The following is a 21,511-nucleotide window of genomic DNA, read 5'->3' as shown; positions in this document are numbered from 1 at the left end:
GCTTATGTGGAGTCGGGTAAATCCCCTCCTCAGAGGATTACGGCTCATTCTACTAGGTCAGTTTCTACTTCCTGTGCTTTTAAGAATGAAGCTTCTGTTGATCAGATTTGCAAAGCAGCAACTTGGTCTTTTTTGCATACTTTTAATAAATTCTACCATTTTGATGTTTTTTCTTCCTCAGAAGCAGTTTTTGGTAGAAAAGTACTTCAGGCAGCTGTTTCAGTTTGATTCTTCTGCTTATAATTTCAGTTTTTTTCATTATAAAGATTAAAACTTTTTGATTTGGGGGGGCGTGTCCAAACCGCGATCAGAGATGGTTGCATTTCTCCTAAGCTCCTTCTGAGTTCTCAATAAGCCGTTGATTATTTGGGACATTCTACAGGACAATCTTATATTCTCTTCATTCACTACATGTAGCAGCACTAAATATTCAGGAAGGCTGGTCTGTATTTTTGAAGTTGGAGCCGGAATTGTACAAGAAGCTTACATGTAAGCAGCGTCCCCCCTCGAGAGATCGAGGGTTACTTGGTTGCAGCTAGACACAGTTAAATAGTAATAAAGATCTGTGTCCCATTCCCAGCTAAACTGGAAAGATCGTACTGCCAGGACTTACCCTGACACTACCGACTCCGAATATCCATAGCTGCGCCACGACTTATTGTCGTTAAAATGGCTGACGGAGAGGAGGCTGACTACCAGGACATATTCGACAATGTGCACTGGCGCCGGATTGAAGAGCTTTGCTTGCACCTCACAGCTAATGCACCGCAGGACGCCCTGACATCAAGCTATTCCGCTAAGACCCTCTTTCTCACAGGCGAGCCCAGACAGCAAGAAGTAAGGCGAGATGACATCGCCATTTTGCCTGATGACCACAAGCACAATGCGGCAGGTACAGAGTCGCTGAATAACATGCAAGTTGTTGTTTGTGAGGGGACAGCATTTGCGCTCCTAGCACCACCGGGTCTGCATACTACAGTAGGTGAACTTCGGCAGATAGCAGAACACGGTTCTGATGTTGTGGCTCCGTGGGGCTTGGGGGGGGCCCCTGGAAGCTAAGACTTTAGGACACTCACCTTTTGAGAATGCCGATTCACCCAAGAGCCCAGATAACTGCAGTTTCTTACCGGTGTTTATAGGGCTACCCACTGAATATCTATATTTCCCGAGTAACATCAGCACTGTGAACTTTATTGCCCTGTTGAGACTCTCACTGTTCTGGATCCTGTATACCAAAGGCGCACCACAAGACTGTCTGATCCCCTCCATAGTCCACACTTTTCGGCAACTAAGGCATGGGGATAAAGGAACTTAGGATTCAAAATATTGAAGCTACGTAGCAGCTAAATTTGCATTACTTTGAGAACTTGTTGCTCTTCTCTTTAGGTTTTAAATATCAGCTTGTTGGTTAAAGTTTCTGTAGTCTGTATATTGTATTCTTTATTGTATATTGTCTGGTGGCAGATTGTCTTCTGTTTGTTGGCTATTATTTTGAGCTAGTGTACTCCAATGTAGGTATATACTAATCCAGATATAAGGGAAATACTGAAGGATTCTACACCAAGGTGTGGAGTTGGGACCTACTCTTTTACTAAAAACATATTAGATACTTTACTGTAATCAAAACTGGAGCCACATTTACTTTCCTATAAGGGTTAACACTACTGTCTGTTTATCTCATGGAGTGGAGAGTATAGCACATATGTACTAGTTTAAACAGCATACCAAAGAATCATAGATCATTCTGTTATTACCACTGTATTTTAAGATGCCACTACTTAGTTAGGATGACCAGTTTAGATTCCTCTAATTTTTTTTTTAATTTTTTTTTGGTTTTCAAAAAAGTTTATTGAAAGTAAAACAAGTACATACATTCAATATGCAAGAAATAAAAAGGAGTTTCATTATTGACTCGTTTCACCACTGAAATATTAAAGGGGTATAAGGGAAGGGGGAGGGGAAATAGGAGGGTTGACAATTAAGGTTACCATGGTTACAAGGATAAGCATATTATCTAAATCAACAGGCAGTTCTGTATAACATCAGCACAGTTTTGCAAGAGCTCATCAGTTCCGGGCCCCCTGAGTGTCTAGTGTTTTAGTCTGTATGTAAGTTTCCCACATAAAGGTCATTTGAGCGTATGTGTCTATATAGTTTTGTTTTTCATATAATAATATTCCTCTAGGGAGAGGGTGCGGTGACATTCTAATTGCCATTGTGCGAGGGAAGGGACTCTTATCTGATTTCCAGTTTCTGGCTAGCAGAATTTTAAAGCTATTGCTTAAGATATGGAATAGTTTTTTGGAGGGAGTGGGAAGTTTGTTTGGGGTCTTATTGAAGAGCCACACACGGGGATCAGGGGGGGTGGGAACACCTAGAATTGAGCTAGACTCCTTCGCGATCGTAGCCCACATGGGGGACAATTTGTCACATTGCCACCAAATGTGGGACATGTGGCACTCAGCCAAACCACATCTCCAACACTGTGCTGATTTGAGTTTGTAAATCTTTTTACACCTCTCTGGGGTCAGATACCATCGCTGCAGAATCTTTATATTGAGTTCGATGAATTTACAGGAAATTGAAGTCTTTTTAATGTTGTTGAAAATTTGCAAGGCTTCTGCATATGTGATCTCTGTCCCTAATTCGGAGTTCCATCTGTCTATATAATATGGAAGCGAACCGTGTGGTTGTTGTGATAAGATTGTATGCGTGATAGACAGTGCGTGTCTGGTCGGGGTATTTTTATGACAGAGGGTTTCAAAAGGTGTTAGTGATCTAGTCATATTATTAGCTTGTTGGTGGGTTGTAATGTATGAGTGGCACTGTCTGTAAAAAAGCCAGTCTTTGAAGACTAGAAACCCTGTAGAGACTAATTCCTGTCTTGTGGGAGAGTGCTGTTCGTTTCCCATATGGTAGATCTGCAAGGAACGAAGGGGGGTATTTGTAAGCCTTGTTGAAAGCGGGAGTCCCGGGCGAAACTCGGTATTGTGTGTCAAGGGTGTTAGTGGGGAGAATTTAGTTGATATATTGGGGTATTCAATTAACATCTTGTCCCACGCTTTAAATGTTTCCAGCATAATTTGCGAGGGAAGTTTTAAGAATCTATCTCGGTCTTTTGGTGCCCAGCATAGTTGGCCTAAGTGTTGGGTTTGAGACATGTCATGTTCTAATTGGACCCATAGTTTATTGTTTAGATTACTATGCCAATCTATAATGCGCTGCAAGAAGGTAGCTTGTCTGTACCTGTGGAAGTCCGGGACCCCGAGGCCTCCCATGGCTATAGGCAATAGCATAATTTTGTTGCTGATTCTTGCTCTATTATTAAACCAAATAAAATCCAATACATTTGACTGTAATGTGTTCATGAAACTCGATGGAAGTGGGATGGACAGGGTCTGAAAGAGGTAAAGAATTCTAGGGAGGATGATCTTTTTAACAACATTAATTCTCCTCAGCCAGGAGATATGTGTTTTTTTTCCAGGAGGAAAGGTCCGTTGTTATTTTGGAAAGGAGAGGTTTGTGATTCAGGGCAAATAGTTGGTCCGGGTTGGGGTCAGATGAATACCCAGATATCGGAGTGAGGTGGCCTGCCATCGGAATGGGCATTTTGGTTTGATTAGGTCTATATCTTCCTGGGGGAAATTTATTTTCATGATTTCCGACTTGTTCTTATTAATCAAAAATTTAGATACAGCTCCGAATTCGTCTAGCAATTGGAGTATATGGGGTATGGTGGTAAGTGGGTTTGTGATACAGAACAGGACATCATCTGCGTAAAGCATTATTTTGTGATGTGAATTTTGAGTTTGTATGCCTGTGATTTGGGGCTGATTACGGACTTTGTGAGCTAATGCTTCAATCACGCAGGCAAACGAGTTGGGAGAGGGGGCAGCCCTGTCTGGTTACATTGGTGATGTTAAAGGGGGCTGAGAGGGACCCGTTTACCTGAACCCTGGCTGTGGGGGTGGTGTACATGACGAAGACCCGGTCTGTGAATTCCTGCCCCAGGCCCATTTTTAATAGTACCGCTCTCAGAAACTGCCAGCCGACGCGGTCAAAGGCTTTTTCCGCGTCGGTCGACAGGACCAAGAGCGGGATATTTCTAAGATTGGCATATTCTATCAATTGGGTTGCCCTAATCGTGTTATCCTTCGCTTCTCTTGCTGGGACAAATCCGACTTGATCTTTACCAATTAACTGTGGGAGGGCGGTGTTTAGTCGTGTGGCGAGAATCTTGGCATAAATTTTTAGATCTGTGTTTAGTAGGGAAATTGGTCTATAATTTTCTACACGCTCGGGGTCTTTATCAGGTTTCGGTATTATGGAGATAAAAGCTTCCAGGGTCTGTGTGGGAAAGGGGTTGTCTGGTGTTATTGAGTTAAAGAGGGTCAATAGGTGTAGTGAAAGGATGTCTGTATATTTCTTGTAGTAATAGTTAGTATAACCGTCGGGGCCTGGGGCTTTATCAGTGGGAAGGTCTGTTATAGTTTTTCGGATCTCCAGTAAAGTAAAGGGCTGTTGAAGAAGGGTTAGTTGCTCCTTCACTACCTCGGGGAAATTTATATCTGTTAAGAAGTGTTCAATACGGGATGCAATGTCAGTCGGGGTGTGAGTGTGTTTGTTTGGGGGTGTTGCAATTAGGTTGTACAGGTGGTCATAATAAGAACGGAATGATTCTGCTATGTTGGAAGTGTCATGATATATTTTGTCGGCGGTTTTGATCTTAAGAATATATGCGCGATTGGAAGTGCGTTTCAGTTTGCGGGCGAAAAGTCTGCTACACTTATTGTCCCCTTCATAGAATGATTGCTTAAGTTTAAAGGCTAGTCTTTTGCACTCCTTGTCTAGAAGATTTGTTGTAGTTTGTTTACTTTCCTGTAGGGCTTTAGCTATTTGTGTGTCGGTAGGCTTTTTTTTGAGCTGCATCTCCAGCTCATTCATCTTGTACAGGGACTCTTGTAACAGGAGTCTCTGTTGTTTTCTATAATGAGATTGCATGCTCATTAATTCCCCACGTATAGTCCCCTTGTGAGCTTCCCAGATGTTATGAAATTCTGGTACTGAGCCAAGATTAATATCAAAGAATTCTTGTATGGCTGTTTGTAACTTATCAGTATATTGTGGGAGGTCTAATAATTCTTCATTGAGTTTCCAGGTGGAGGTGGAGGGGGAAGCTGAGGGCCAGTGAATTATGCATGATACTATGGAATGGTCCGACCAGGACGATGCGAGAATTGAGGATTGTGTGGCATATGATAGGGAGGTGACGTCAGTTAGGATGTAATCTATGCGGGTATAACGTGAGTGTGGGTGTGAGAAAAAGGTAAAGTCTTCTGTGTCAGGATGGTGTATCCTCCACGCATCATGAACGGCTAGATCTCTCAGTTTTTGTCTTACAGAGGCTATGGTTCTGTGTGATGTAGATGAGGTGTGATTGGAGTTATCCTTAAAAGTGATGTTAAGGTCGCCCCCTAAAATTAATATACCTTTGGTGACTTCTAAAATCTTATTTGTCAGGGAAGATATAAATTTGTCCTGGGCGGTATTGGGGGTGTAGGCTAACCAGTGTTGTGGTTGTGTTATAAAGTTTACCCACTAGGATTATGTATTATGTATCTGCCTTCAGTATCTTTATATGAGTTCTGCAGCTGAAAAGGTATCCCTTTCTTGATTAAAATTCCCACACCGTTAGTTTTAGAAGTATTTGAAGAATAATATGAGGGGCCGAACTTGTAAAGGAAGGTTTTGGGTTCGTGGCCTTTTAGAAAATGGGACTCCTGTAGGAATATTAGGTCGCCTCCTTTACTTTTAAGGTCTCGTATAGCTATATTCCTTTTGTGTGGGTTGTTTAGGCCCTTTGCATTTATGGACAGGAAAGTTAGCGGTCTATTGACTTTTGCAGTGTGAGCCATTATGCGATATGTTCGATGGTGAACCCTATGATAGCATAAGTGAAAACATAAGTTGGGCCTTGTTTTTAGATCTGTCCGGATCACGTGTATGCTCTGGTGAGAAGAGGAGTGAGGGTGAGTATCATCTGTATCTGTAAGAATTCCTTGTATGTGTGTATTAAATTGAGCAGTTAAGTACCTGGAGTAACCTTTGGGGTTGGGGTAAGTGATTAGAGGGGAGGGATGGTAAAGAACCATAATGGTGACTGAGAATGCTTTCATTTCAGTCTGAGGTTTTACAACAGAGAGGACCTAATTATTTTAGGAAAACAAAATTACAGTGCAAACAAATAAATTAAGGGTTGTGAAGTTAAACCTTCAAGAAGAAAATTTAGATGTTAAATAACCTTTACAGGTCGGGATACAGGTGAATAATTCGTCATCACAGTCAAACTGAACATTGTAAATTAAACTATATATAAACAATATAAATAACCAGGGATGCATAATAAACTTTAGCAAAACATGACAGCAAATGTCCGTCTAGAGAAAAGATAAGATCTCACCCACTGTAGATATCAAGGGAGAGTTCCATTTCAATTAGTCTCTGTTTGAGGCTGGAGAAGTGTTGAGATGTTCTTTTCGTTTCTTTTTAAGAGATTCGACTTGACTCCAGGATGTCTTCTGCAGGGTGGAAAGATGTGAGTGTAGAGTGGAGGGTTGAGATTCGTCGGAGGAGGATGGAGGTCCTGGGGGTTTCAGAGGGATTCCCAATCCTTTAGAAAGTTTATCCAGGTCCTGAATACCTTTGTAGATGATTGTCGTCCCTTCGTGGGACTATTAGGCTGAATGGGAACCCCCAGCGATATTTGATGTTTCTATCCTGTAGCACAGAGTTGATGAAGCGAGCTTCCTTTCGTTTTTGGATGGTACTCGGGCATAGGTCTGGGTATATTTGTAAATCATGATCCAGGTATGAGATCGTGTGAGAGGATCTTGCCTTCTGCCAAATAGCTTCTCTGTCATTGAATCGAAGAAATTTGAGAATGACGTCTCTGGGAGGCGCGTTTGGGGGGGGTGGGGGTCGGAGGGATCTGTGGGCTCTTTCAATTTCCCATGGTGGAGCTTGTTGATCGCCTACAATCTGACGAAAGAGGCTTTGTAGATATTCCATCAGATCGGCAGTTTTTATTGCTTCTGGGATCCCCCTGATACGGAGGTTGCTTCTCCGCCCTCTGTTCTCTAAGTCCTCTATTTTCTCTTGCATGGTCTCAATTTGTTCCTCATGAGCATTGGCTTGGTTGTGTAATAAACTAATTACTTCAGATGTTGTGTCCTGTGTTTCTTCAATGTCTACTATTCTCTCACTCATCTCTGTCATGTCTTTTCGCAAAGATGTCAGCTCTTTTGTTATAAGGGATTTAAGTGAATCAAAATCTTCTTTTGAGGGGAGTTTGGCAATGTCCTGCTTTAGCTGAATCAGATAGTCTGCTGCTGGTAAGGGGTCAACAGAAGCATAGTTGTCTGAGGAGTCTGTGTCCTGTGCTTCAGGTGTGTTAGCATGAAAGAAGGAGCTGACCAGTGTATTAGCTTGGGTCTGGCTTTTAAGGTTTTTGTCCCCTTTATTTTTGTGCTTTGACGCCATTTTATCTGTGCTTTTATGATAACACAATGCGGAGTTACAAGAGCGTAATATGGGCCCTGGAGCTCCAAGCCTCCTATGTTGTTGCTGTCAGTACTTCTTGTGTTTGTCTTAAGGGAGAGGCATAACAGATGTGATACCGAGAAAGTGTGGGTTAAGTGTGGAGAGTTTTGTTAGTTCACATGCCTTTCTGGGTAAGTTCGTGTCGTGGATTTAATAGTTCCCTGTAGTTCCCATGGTCTCAAAGGTGGTGTAGGTGTTTATCCACTGCTTACATTCTTGTACACTTTAGTATGGCTATGTCCCTTTATGATTAGGCACTTTCTAAACCTAGCGTGCCCTCTTACTGATCTCCTTCACATTCACAGTGATTTTGGCTGTTAACTCACATGTTGTTGTAACTTTTGCTCGTTGCCGCGGGAGTTCCAAGATGACGGCGGCACAGCACACTGCAGTAATTTCAATGTGCTCGTTCAGGTGAGCCCGATCGTTCCCAGCTGCCACATTAAGATCTTTATGGTCTCTGAGTGCTGAGCCGTCTATTTCTCACGTTGAAGGATGTGTAGCACCGGTTTGAACCAAAGTTTGTCCCTCTGCTGTACCGGAGCTGTGTGACTACGCAGCCATTTGCCTGCCCGGCCAAGCTCCGCCTCTCTAGATTCCTCTAATTTTATATTAGATATGATTAATTGATGCATCTTTTGAGGAGTATAAGGTAATGTCTCTGGACCTAATGGCTTGCGGCCGGAGCTGCTGGGAAAAAGATGAGCCTGTTACCACACAGGGAATGCAGCTTTTTACCTGGATGCTTTTAGTTGCTATTTTCAGGGAATCATATATTTATATTATATTAAGCAAGTAGTGAAGCAAAAGATTTTGCAGCTTATCCCTTATGTTTTGACTTGTTTATGGTGAGATGGCTCAATGATCCGAAAGTGCTATTTATTGAACTTAATTTTTGCAACCGGTTACTCCATACTGTCAAGCTTGAGAGAGCTAGGTGTTATAGCTATATTGCGAATATCCACCAATGTTGTAATACTAACTCTCCACTAGTTAATGCCCATCATGTGTGATGAGTAAGATATAATGAAGCTGTGTCTGGCTGCAGCTCATGCATTGATATATTCCAATCCAGCATCTAACACACTTTTTAGAACAATGCATTTTTTTTTTTTTATATTGAAAGTGTAGTTTGTCAATAAGTTATACAGTGCTCTTAACTGACTTGTTTTCGTAACCTATTCTGTTATAACTTGTGTCTTCATATGATGTATTACCAACTACTGTTTGTTTGCCTTGCAAAGAACCTCAATAAAAATTAAATTTAAAAAAAAAAAAAACTTTTTGATTTGGGTTGTGGATTGTTTTTTCAGCAGAATTGGCTGTCTTTATTTTATCCCTCCCTCTCTAGTGACTCTTGCGTGGAAGTTCCACATCTTGGGTATCTGCTATCCCATACGTCACTAGCTCATGGACTCTTGCCATTTACATGAAAGAAAACATAATTTATGTAAGAACTTACCTGATAAATTCATTTCTTTCATATTGGCAAGAGTCCATGAGGCCCACCCTTTTCTCCAACATTGGTGTGTCCGGTCCATGGCGTCATCCTTACTTGTGGGAATATCTCTTCCCCAACAGGAAATGGCAAAGAGTCCCAGCAAAAGTTGTCCATATAGTCCCTCCTAGGCTCCGCCCACCCCAGTCATTCTCTTTGCCGTTGCACAGGCAACATCTCCACGGAGATGGTTAAGAATATGTGGTGTTTAGTTGTAGTTTTTTATTCTACTATCAAGAGTTTGTTATTTTAAAATAGTGCTGGTATGTACTATTTACTCTGAAACAGAAAAAGATGAAGAGTTCTGTTTGTGAGAGGAAGATGATTTTAGCAGCAGTAACTAAAATCGTTTGCTGTTTCCACATAGGACTGTTGAGATGAAGTAACTTCAGTTGGGGGAAACAGTTAGCAGACTTTTCTGCTTAAGGTATGACTAGCCATATTTCTAACAAGACTGTGTAATGCTGGAAGGCTGTCATTTCCCTTCATGGGGACCGGTAAGCCATTTTCTTAGTCTCAAACAGAATAAAGGGCTTAATATGGGCTATAAAACTGGTAGACACTTTTATGGGCAAAATAGATTGCTTTATTTGAGCATTTTATACATGTTTATGTTTGAAATTCACACTTATAAGCTTGGGGAACGTTTTTTAACGTCAGGCACTGAGTTAGACACCTTTCCAGTCAGGAAGGGCCTTCCCAGTTGTAGGCTGAGCCTCATTTTCGCGCCATTACTGCGCAGTTACTTTTGAGAGCAAGACATGCAGATGCATGTGTGTGGATCTGAAAGTAGTTGGAAAAGTTCCTAGAAGGCTTCATTTGGTATCGTATTCCCCCCTGGGTTTGGTAAAGCCGCAGCAAAGGCTGTAGCTGGGACTGTAGAGGGGTTAAAATTGTAACCGGCTCCGGTTTCTTTATTTTAAGGGTTAAAGCTCTGAAATTTGGTGTGCAATACTTTTAATGCTTTAAGACACTGTGGTGAAAATTTGGTAAATTTTGAACAATTCCTTCATACTTTTTCACATATTCAGTAATAAAGTGTGCACTGTTTAATATTTAAAGAGACAGTAACGTTTTTGTTTTAAAACGGTTTTTGTGCTTTATTGACAAGTTTAAGCCTGTTTAACATGTCTGTACCTTCAGATAAGCTATGTTCTATATGTATGAAAGTCAATGTGTCTCCCCCTTCAAAATTGTGTGATAATTGTGCCATAGCGTCCAAACAAAGTAAGGACAGTACTGCCACAGATAGTAAAGTTGCCCAAGATGTTTCATCAGATGAAGGGAGTAGACATAGTTCTACATCATCTCCTTCTGTGTCTATGCCAGTTTTGCCCACGCAGAAGGCCCCTAGTACTTCTAGCGCGCCAATGCTTATTACTATGCAACAATTGACGGCAGTAATGGATAACTCCATAGCAAATATTTTATCCAAAATGCCTGCATATCAGAGAGAGCGCGATTGCTCTGTTTTAAACACTGAAGAGCAGGAGGGCGCTGATGATAATTGCTCTGTCATACCCTCACACCAATCTGAAGGGGCCATGAGGGAGGTTTTGTCAGATGGGGAAATTTCAGATTCAGGAAAAATTTCTCAACAGGCTGAACCTGATGTTGTGACATTTAAATTTAAATTAGAGCATCTCCGCGCACTGCTTAAGGAGGTGTTATCTACTCTGGATGATTGTGACAACCTGGTCATTCCAGAAAAATTATGCAAGATGGACAAGTTCCTAGAGGTTCCGGTGCACCCCGACGCTTTTCCTATACCCAAGCGGGTGGCGGACATAGTGAATAAGGAGTGGGAGAAGCCTGGCATACCTTTTGTACCCCCTCCTATATTTAAGAAATTATTTCCTATGGTCGACCCCAGAAAGGACTTATGGCAGACAGACCCTAAGGTCGAGGGGGCAGTTTCTACTCTAAACAAGCGCACTACTATTCCTATCTAGGATAATTGTGCTTTCAAAGATCCTATGGATAAAAAATTGGAGGGTTTGCTTAAAAAGATTTTTGTACAGCAAGGTTACCTCCTGCAACCCATTTCGTGCATTGTTCCTGTCACTACAGCAGCATGGTTCTGGTTCGAGGAACTAGAAAAGTTGCTCAGTAGAGAGACTCCGTATGAGGAGGTTATGGACAGAGTTCACACACTCAAGTTGGCTAATTCTTTTATTTTAGATGCCGCTTTGCAATTAGCTAGATTAGCGGCGAAAAATTCAGGGTTTGCAAAGTCTTGGTCAGCGGATGTATCTTCCAAGACAAAATTGCTTAATATCCCCTTCAAGGGTAAAACTCTCTCTTTGGGCCAGAATTGAAAGAGATTATCTCAGACATCACTGGGGGAAAGGGCCACGCCCTCCCACAAGATAGGCCTTTCAAAGCCAAGAATAAGTCTAATTTTCGTTCCTTTCGCAACTTCAGGAATGGACCGGCCTCTAATTCAGCATCCTCTAAACAAGAGGGTAATGCTTCACAAACCAAACCAGCCTGGAAACCGATGCAAGGCTGGAACAAGGGTAAGCAGGCCAAGAAGCCTGCTGCTGCTAACAAAACAGCATGAAGGAGTAGCCCCCGATCCGGGACCGGATCTAGTAGGGGGCAGACTCTCTCTCTTTGCTCAGGCTTGGGCAAGAGATGTTCAGGATCCCTGGGCACTAGAAATAGTCTCTCAGGGTTATCTTCTGGAATTCAAGGAACTACCCCCAAGGGGAAGGTTCCACATGTCTCACTTATCCTCAAACCAAATAAAGAGACAGGCATTCTTACATTGTGTAGAAGACCTGTTAAAAATGGGAGTGATTCACCCAGTTCCAACGGCGGAACAGGGAATGGGATTTTACTCAAATCTGTTTGTAGTTCCCAAAAAAGAGGGAACTTTCAGACCAATTCTGGATTTAAAGATCCTAAACAAATTTCTCAGGGTTCCATCGTTCAAAATGGAGACCATTCGAACGATTCTACCTACAATCCAGGAAGGTCAATTTATGACTACCGTGGATCTAAAGGATGCGTATCTACATATTCCTATCCACAAGGATCATCATCAGTTCCTAAGGTTCACCTTTCTGGACAAACATTACCAGTTTGTGGCCCTCCCATTCGGGTTAGCCACTGCTCCAAGGATTTTCACAAAGGTACTCGGGTCCCTTCTAGCGGTTCTAAGACCAAGGGGCATTGCAGTAGTACCTTACTTGGACGACATTCTGATACAAGCGTCGTCTCTCTCAAAGGCAAAGGCTCACACAGACATCGTTCTGGCCTTTCTCAGATCTCACGGATGGAAGGTGAACATAGAAAAAAGTTCACTGTCTCCGTCGACAAGAGTTCCTTTCTTGGGAACAATAATAGATTCTTTAGAAATGAGGATTTTCCTGACAGAAGTCAGAAAGTCAAAACTTCTAAACGCTTGTCAAGTTCTTCATTCTATTCCTCGTCCTTCCGTAGCTCAGTGCATGGAAGTAGTAGGGTTGATGGTTGCAGCAATGGACATAGTTCATTTTGCGCGAATTCATCTAAGACCATTACAACTGTGCATGCTGAAACAGTGGAATGGGGACTATACAGACTTGTCTCCAGTGATTCAAGTAGATCAGAAGACCAGAGACTCACTCCGTTGGTGGCTAACCCTGGACCACCTGTCCCAGGGAATGAGCTTCCGCCGACCAGTGTGGGTCATCGTCACGACCGACGCCAGTCTAGCAGGCTGGGGCGCGGTCTGGGAATCCCTGAAAGCTCAGGGACTATGGTCTCGGGAAGAGTCTCTTCTCCCGATAAACATTCTGGAACTGAGAGCAATATTCAATGCTCTCAGGGCTTGGCCTCAGCTAGCAAAGGCCAGATTTATAAGATTCCAATCAGACAACATGACGACTGTTGCTTATATCAATCATCAGGGGGGAACAAGGAGTTCCCTGGCGATGAGAGAAGTGACCAAAATAATAGAATGGGCGGAGGATCACTCCTGCCACCTATCTGCGATCCACATCCCAGGAGTGGAAAACTGGGAGGCGGATTATCCGAGTCGTCAGACATTCCATCCGGGGGAGTGGGAACTTCACCCGGAGATCTTTGCCCAATTAACTCAATTATGGGGCATTCCAGACATGGATCTGATGGCGTCTCGTCAGAACTTCAAGGTTCCTTGCTACGGGTCCAGATCCAGGGATCCCAAGGCGACTCTAGTGGATGCACTAGTAGCGCCTTGGACCTTCAACCTAGCCTATGTGTTTCCACCGTTTCCTCTCATTCCCAGGCTGGTAGCCAGGATCAAGCAGGAGAGGGCCTCAGTGATCTTGATAGCTCCTGCGTGGCCACGCAGGACTTGGTATGCAGACCTGGTGAATATGTCATCGGTTCCACCATGGAAGCTACCTTTGAAACAGGATCTTCTTGTACAGGGTCCATTCGAACATCCAAATCTGGTCTCCCTCCAGCTGACGGCTTGGAAATTGAACGCTTGAGTCTATCAAAGCGTGGATTTTCAGATTCTGTGATAGATACTCTGGTTCAAGCCAGAAAACCGGTAACTAGAAAAATTTAACATAAAATATGGAAAAGATATATCTGCTGGTGTGAATCCAAGGGATTCTTATGGAATAAGATCAAAATTCCTAAGATCCTTTCCTTTCTACAAGAAGGTCTGGATAAAGGATTATCAGTGAGTTCTCTAAAGGGACAGATTTCTGCTTTATCTGTCTTATTACACAAACGACTGGCAGCTGTGCCAGATGTTCAAGCATTTGTTCAGGCTCTGGTTAGGATCAAGCCTGTTTACAGACCTTTGACTCCTCCCTGGAGTTTAAATCTAGTTCTTTCAGTTCTCCAAGGGGTTCCGTTTGAACCTTTACATTCCATAGATATTAAGTTGTTATCTTGGAAAGTTTTGTTTTTGGTTGCTATTTCTTCTCCTAGAAGAGTTTCTGAGTTATCTGCTTTGCAGTGTTCTCCGCCCTATCTGGTGTTCCATTCAGATAAGGTTGTTTTGGGTACTAAGCCTGGTTGTTTCCAACAAAAATATTAACCAGGAGATAGTTGTACCTTCTTTGTGTCTGAATCCAGTTTCAAAGAAGGAACGTTTGTTACACAATTTAGACGTAGTCCGTGCTCTAAAATTCTATTTAGAAGCTACAAAAGAGTTCATACAAACTTCTTCTCTGTTTGTCGTCTATTCTGGTAAAAGGAGAGGTCAAAAAGCGACTTCTACCTCTCTTTCCTTTTGGCTTAAAAGCATCATCCGATTGGCTTACGAGACTGCCGGACTGCAGCCTCCTGAAAGAATCACAGCTCACTCTACTAGGGCTGTGGCTTCCACATGGGCCTTCAAGAACGAGGCTTCTGTTGATCAGATATGTAAGGCAGCGACTTGGTCTTCACTGCACACTTTTGCCAAATTTTACAAATTTGATACTTTTGCTTCTTCGGAGGCTATTTTTGGGAGAAAGGTTTTGCAAGCCGTGGTGCCTTCTGTTTAGGTAACCTGATTTGCTCCCTCCCTTCATCCGTGTCCTAAAGCTTTGGTATCGATTCCCACAAGTAAGGATGACGCCGTGGACCGGACACACCAATGTTGGAGAAAACAGAATTTATGCTTACCTGATAAATTACTTTCTCCAACGGTGGGTCCGGTCCACAGCCCGCCCTGGTTTTTTAATCAGGTTTGATGAATTATTTTCTCTAACTACAGTCACCACGGCACCCTATAGTTTCTCCTGTTTTTTCCTCCTGTCCGTCGGTCGAATGACTGGGGTGGGCGGAGCCTAGGAGGGACTATATGGACAGCTTTTGCTGGGACTCTTTGCCATTTCCTGTTGGGGAAGAGATATTCCCACAAGTAAGGATGACGCCGTGGACCGGACACACCGTTGGAGAAAGTAATTTATCAGGTAAGCATAAATTCTGTTTTTTGTGGTGGTTATGATTTTTTTGTATAAAGCACAATTATTCCAATTCCTTGTTTGATGCTTTCGCTCCTTTCTTATCACCCCACTTCTTGGCTATTCGTTAAACTGAATTGTGGGTGTGGTGAGGGGTGTATTTATAGGCATTTTGGGGTTTGGGAAACTTCGCCCCTCCTGGTAGGAATGTATATCCCATACGTCACTAGCTCATGGACTCTTGCTAATATGAAAGATATGAATTTATCAGGTAAGTTCTTACATAAATTATGTTTTTTATATGTTTGTATAGCAGCATTTTTAATTAAACTTTTCTTTTCTCTTTTTCAGTTTTTAAATATTTAGCTGATAAATATCTTCAGAAACTTAAACAGCAAACAGCAGAAGAAAATGAGCTAGTGCATACAAGCAGTAACAAAATTGGTATGTATACATTTACAGAATACTAAAATGACTTTTCTATAACATAATACATTTTAATTTTATAAACAAACTGAATAAATTGTATTATCTTGTTATATTAACTAGTTTAAAAGCGTGTTTGTTCAACGTCTGCATCTATTGAGAAATTCCTGATCTATATTTATTTCTCTAAGAACAATTTGTTTCAGCACTAGGACATTATAACTGATACATGATGTTCCTGTGTAAATCCTACTCTATTTTTTAATTTATATTTAGTTATTTATTTACTTCACTATCATCATCTACAAGTTAGCATGTGCCCTATGTCTGTTTGGTAACAAGCCAACTACATTTGAAGAGTTTATTAAAAGGACAATGTACTTAGGCAAGCAGCTGATAATAGTTATGTTATGCTTGTGGAGAAGTTAGTCCAGGTGAGGACCCAGTGCCTGAGAAGTCACTTAATTAACACTGCCTCAACTCCCTGGATTAGACCCAGGATATGACTACCAAGTAGAAGGGATAATCCAGAGACATGGTCAGAGCAGGCTAAAACTCAGCAACTTGCAAGCAAAGGAGGTACCAAATCAGAATCTAAGCGTCAAGTGAAATATCAGGCAGAGGTCAGAGTCAGTACAAAAGGAGAATCCATAAGTAGTCAAGAATCAGGCCAAAAGTCAAATTGCAAGAAAACTAACACAATCTGCACACCCAGGAATGAGATCCAAACAACAGGTAGAAAAACAGTTATCGTTGCGTCATTAAATAATGCCGACCGCAGGAAAAGATTTGCGTGAAAAGTGATGCAAACAATGATGCCAAGACATGTCTATATAGCTCCTCCCCTAACCCCCACCCCCAGTCATTCTCTTGCAACTCTCGACAAGATAGGAAGCATTAAGAGATATGTATAAAAAAACTAATACATAAAAATCAGTGCGCCAAAAACCTATAAAAAAATATATATATATATAAACATATAGTGCATAAAAATAGTAAAACACCTATAGGTAAATAGATAAATAATGCATATATGGTATAGTGACAAGTATAGTCAAAAACCCAACCAAACCACACCACTGTAGGAAAGTGATGGGAATGAAAGAAAGGACAGTTCAACTAGTCCAAAATCCAAATCCTGAATCTGGAACGGATGGCAGGCTGCTTCTTCGAATTTCTTGTTGGTGTCCCAAGATGTTAAACTCTGCAGAAGTGAATAATAAAAAAAGAAGGCGCCACCATAGTGCACAATCAGATGTATAGAACACGCCAATAAAACAAGTAAGACCGTACTTACAAGATGTATGACACTTGAGAAGTGTCACAACCGCCTTCTGGACTGTTATAGAGTTGTCCAGCTAACTCCCACTGGTTAGTCTCTGAAATCCTCTTGGATGTGAGAGCGGCGATGACCAAGGAAGCCTGTATCCAGCAACCGTTTCACAGAGCCGGCTCGTCCTGTAATATCCAATAATGCTGAACTGAAACAAAGATGGCTGAAGATTCTTCAAATAATATACATCTTTCCTTCCTTCTTTGTGCAGGAAGTGAATAGCAACCAGACAGCGACCTGCAAAGTAAATATATTGCTTCTGGAGTAGAGAAAAACGGTTGCTGTCTATCATTTGAAATACAGTACTTTGTCTTTTTTTTACGTAATTACCAGCCCGCTTGCCTAAATAGCAGACTTACAAAAATTTAAAAATTTCGGCAAGAGTCCACAAGCCATATTTCTCTATGGCTTGTGGACTCTTGCCGAAAGTCTGCGGTTGTGACACTTCTCAAGTGTCATACATCTTGTAAGTACGGTCCTACATTAAGAGATATGTGGTGACTTAGGGTAGTTTTACCTTCAATCAAGAGTTTGTTATTTTTAAACGGTACCGGCGTTGTACTGTTTTACTCTTAGGCAGAAATTAGATGAAGATTTCTGCCTGGAGGTTGATGATCTTAGCGGTTTGTAACTAAGTTCCATTGCTGTTCTCACACATAACTGAAGAGTATGGGAAAAACTTCAGTTGGGGGAACGGTCTGCAGATTACCTGCTTTCAGGTGTGTTCAGTATATTTATTTCTAGAGAGATGAAATAAGTTCTAGAAAATACTGACAGAGCCTTGTGTATTGGAGGTAAACATGATGCAGTGATTTAACAGCGACTGGGATCATGCTTACAAAACAGGATAATACTTATGTTAATACTCATATTACTTAGTGACAAAACGTTTGCAAGTATACATAAATAGGACGTTTTTTCTCTGAGGGAGATAAGTCTTTATTTGGGGCCTAGTTTCCACATGGCTTGTCAGATACTCCTAGGAGTATTTTCTTAAGGCCCCTCTGACATCCAGTACATGGTGGGAGGGGCCTATTTTCGCACTCTAGATGCGCAGTTTTAATTCAGACATCCAGCTTCCCTAGAGGAGTCCCCTGGCATCTGAGGACCATTATAGAGGGTTTATTTCTTCCCTAAATCGTATTTGAGGGCAGGTAGGAGCCTCAGCAGAGCTGTGGCAAGGTGTTTAACTGTTTTTTACCGGTGGTTAACGTTTTTTAAATCCGGTTTGGGGGCTAAGGGTTTAATCATCTATTTGCAAGTGGGTGCAATGTTGCTTTAGTTCTTTACACACACTGTAAAAATTTCGAAGAATTTACTACATTTTAACACTGTTTTGCAGTTTTTTTCTCTTAAAGGCACAGTAACGTTTTTGTTTAATTGCTGTTTCACATTTATTAAAGTGTTTTCCAAGCTTGCTTGTCTCATTACTAGTCTGTTAAACATGTCTGACATTGAGGAAAATCCTTGTTCAATATGTTTAGAAGCCATTGGGGAACCCCATTGGATGATATTTTAGACAGGATTAAAGCTCTTAAGTTGGCTAATTCCTTTATTTCTGACGCCGTTTTCCATTTAACCAAGCTAACAGCTAAGAATTAAGGTTTTGCCATTCTGGCGCGTAGGGCGCTATGGTTTACGTCCTGGTCAGCAGACGTTACTTCAAAGTCTAAGCTTCTCAACATCCCCTTCAAAGGGCAGACCCTATTCGGGCCTGGACTGAAGAAGATCATTTCTGATATTACTGGAGGAAAAGGTCACGCCCTTCCTCAGGATAGGTCCAATAAATTAAGGACCAAACAGAATAATTTTCGTTCCTTTCGAAACTTCAAGAGTGGCGCAGCTTCAGCTTCCTCTAATGCAAAGCAAGAGAGAAATTCCGCCCAGTCCAAACCAGTCTGGAGACCTAACCAGGCTTGGAACAAGGGAAAGCAGGCCAAAATACCTGCTGCTGCCTCTAAAGACGGCATGAAGGAGTAGCCCCCGATCCGGGACCGGATCTAGTAGGGGCAGACTTTCTCTCTTCGCTCAGGCTTGGGCAAGAGACGTCCAGGATCCCTGGGCATTAGAGATTGTTTCCCAGGGATATCTTCTGGAATTCAAAGGTTCATCTCCAAAGGGGAGATTTCATCTCTCACAACTATCTGCAAACCAGATAAAGAGAGAGGCATTCTTACATTGCGTTCAAGACTTACTGGTTATGGGAGTGATCCACCCAGTTCCAAGGGAGGAACAGGGGCAGGGTTTCTATTCAAACCTGTTTATAGTTCCCAAAAAAAGAGGACACGTTCAGACCAATCTTGGATCTCAAGATTCTAAACAAATTTCTCAGGATCCCATCTTTCAAGATGGAGACAATCCGAACCATCCTCCCTATGATCCAGGAGGGTCAATATATAACTACCGTGGACTTAAAGGATGCTTATCTCCACATTCCGATCCACAGAGATCATCATCAGTTTCTCAGGTTCACCTTCCTAGACAGGCATTACCAGTTTGTGGCTCTTCCCTTCGGATTAGCCACGGCGCCAAGAATCTTTACGAAGGTTCTAGGGTCCCTACTGGCGGTTCTAAAGCGGTGGCTCCTTACCTAGATGACATCCTGATCCAGGCGTCGACTTCAAATCGCCAAGTCCCATATGGACATTGTTCTGGCCTTTCTAAGGTCTCATGGGTGGAAGTTGAACAGAGAAAAGAGTTCTCTCTCCCCCCTCACAAGAGTTTCTTTCCTAGGAACTCTGATAGATTCAGTAGAAATGAAAATTTTTCTGACAGAGGTCAGGATATCAAAGCTTCTAACTTCCTGCCGTGTTCTAAATTGCACTTCTCGGCCGTCAGTGGCTCAGTGTATGGAAATGATCGGCCTAATGGTAGCGGCAATGGACATAGTTCCGTTTGCCCGCCTTCATCTCAGACCACTGCAACTTTGCATGCTCAATCAGTGGGATGGGAACTACACAGATTTGTCTCCTCAGTTAAATCTGGATCAAGAGACCAGGGATTCTCTTCTCTGGTGGTTATCTCGGGTCAATCTGTCCAGGGGAATGAGTTTCCGCAGGCCAGAGTGGACTATAGTGACGACAGATTGCCAGCCTTCTGTGCTGGGGCGCAGTCTGGAACTCCCTGAAGGCTCAGGGTTCGTGGACTCAGGAGGAAGCCCTCCTTCCGATAAACATTCTGGAACTAAGAGCGATATTCAATGCTCTCCAGGCTTGGCCTCAACTAGCTACGGCCAGGTTCATCAGATTTAAGTCTGACAATATCACGACTGTAGCCTATATCAACCATCAGGGGGGAACAAGGAGTCCCCTGGCAATGATGGTTTCCAAGATAATTCTTTGGGCAGAGGTTCACTCTTGCCATCTCTCAGCTATCCATATCCCAGGAGTAGAGAACTGGGAGGCAGATTTTCTAAGTCGGCAGACTTTTCATCCGGGGGAGTAGGAGCTCCATCCGGATGTATTTGCCCAGCTGATTCAACTATGGGGCAAACCAGAACTGGATTTGATGGTGTCTCGTCAAAACGCCAAACTTCCTTGTTACGGGTCCAGGTCAAGGGATCCCAGGCAGCGCTGATAGATGCTCCAGCAGTGCCCTGGTCCTTCAGCCTGGCTTATGTGTTTCCACCTTTTTCTCTCCTCCCTCGTCTGATTGCCAAGATCAGGCAGGAGAGAGCTTCAGTGATTTTGATAGCACCTGCGTGGCCATGCAGGACTTGGTATGCAGATCTGGTGGATATGTCATCCTTTCCACCATGGACTCTGCCGCTGAGGCAGGACCTTCTACTCCAAGGTCCTTTCAAACATCCAAATCTAATTTCTCTGCGTCTGACTGCTTGGAGATTGAACGCTTGATTTTATCAAAACGTGGTTTCTCCGAGTCGGTCATTGATACCTTGATTCAGGCTCGTAAGCCTGTCACTAGGAAAAGCTATCATAAGATATGGGGTAAATATCTTCATTGGTGTGAATCCAAGGGTTACTAATGGAGTAAGGTCAGGATTCCTAGGATATTGTCTTTTCTCCAAGAAGGATTGGAAAAAGGATTATCGGCTAGTTCCTTAAAGGGACAGATTTCTGCTCTGTCCTTTTGCACAAGCGTCTAGCAGATGTTCCAGACGTTCAGGCTTTATTTAGAATCAAGCCTGTGTTTAAAGCTGTTGCTCCGCCATGGAGTTTAAATTTAGTTCTTAAAGTTCTTCAAGGGGTTCTGTTTGAACCTTTGCATTCCATAGATATCAAGCTTTTATCTTGGAAAGTTTTGTTCTTAGTAGCTATCTCTTCGGCTCGAAGAGTTTCAGAATTATCGGCCTTACAGTGTGATTCCCCTTATCTGATCTTCCATGCAGATAAGGTAGTTTTGCATACCAAACCTGGGTTTCTTCCTAAGGTGGTTTCTAATAAGAATATCAATCAGTAGATTGTTGTTCCATCACTGTGTCCTAATCCTTCTTCAAAGAAGGAACGTCTGTTACACAACCTTGACGTGGTTCGTGCTTTAAAGTTCTATTTACAAGCTACTAAAGAGTTTCGTCAAACATCTGCATTGTTTGTTGTCTACTCGGGAAAGAGGAGAGGCCAAAAGGCTTCGGCAACTTCTTTCTTTTTGGCTAAGAAGCATAATCCGTTTAGCTTATGAGACTGCTGGCCAGCAGGCTCCTGAAAGAATTACAGCTCATTCCACTTGAGCGGTAGCTTCCACATAGGCTTTTAAAAATGAGGCCTCTGTTGAACAAATTTGCAAGGCGACGACTTGGTCTTCGCTTCATACTTTTTCTAA

General features: G+C 42.4%; 1 protein-coding gene across 1 annotated transcript in view; it reads left to right on the top strand.

Moving 5' to 3' along the window:
- RAB23 (RAB23, member RAS oncogene family) overlaps positions 1-21,511 on the top strand; it is a 68,271-nt gene that overhangs the window by 39,394 nt on the left and 7,366 nt on the right. Inside the window, exon 4 of the mRNA XM_053711971.1 lies at positions 15,325-15,417. Coding sequence (XP_053567946.1) covers positions 15,325-15,417 — 93 coding nt within the window. The remainder of the gene's footprint in view (positions 1-15,324; positions 15,418-21,511) is intronic.

The sequence above is a fragment of the Bombina bombina genome, chromosome 4, assembly GCF_027579735.1.
Source record: "Bombina bombina isolate aBomBom1 chromosome 4, aBomBom1.pri, whole genome shotgun sequence".
Lineage (NCBI taxonomy): Eukaryota > Metazoa > Chordata > Amphibia > Anura > Bombinatoridae > Bombina > Bombina bombina.
Note: the sequence above shows the minus strand (reverse complement) of the source record. Positions and strands in the feature narration are given on the sequence as shown.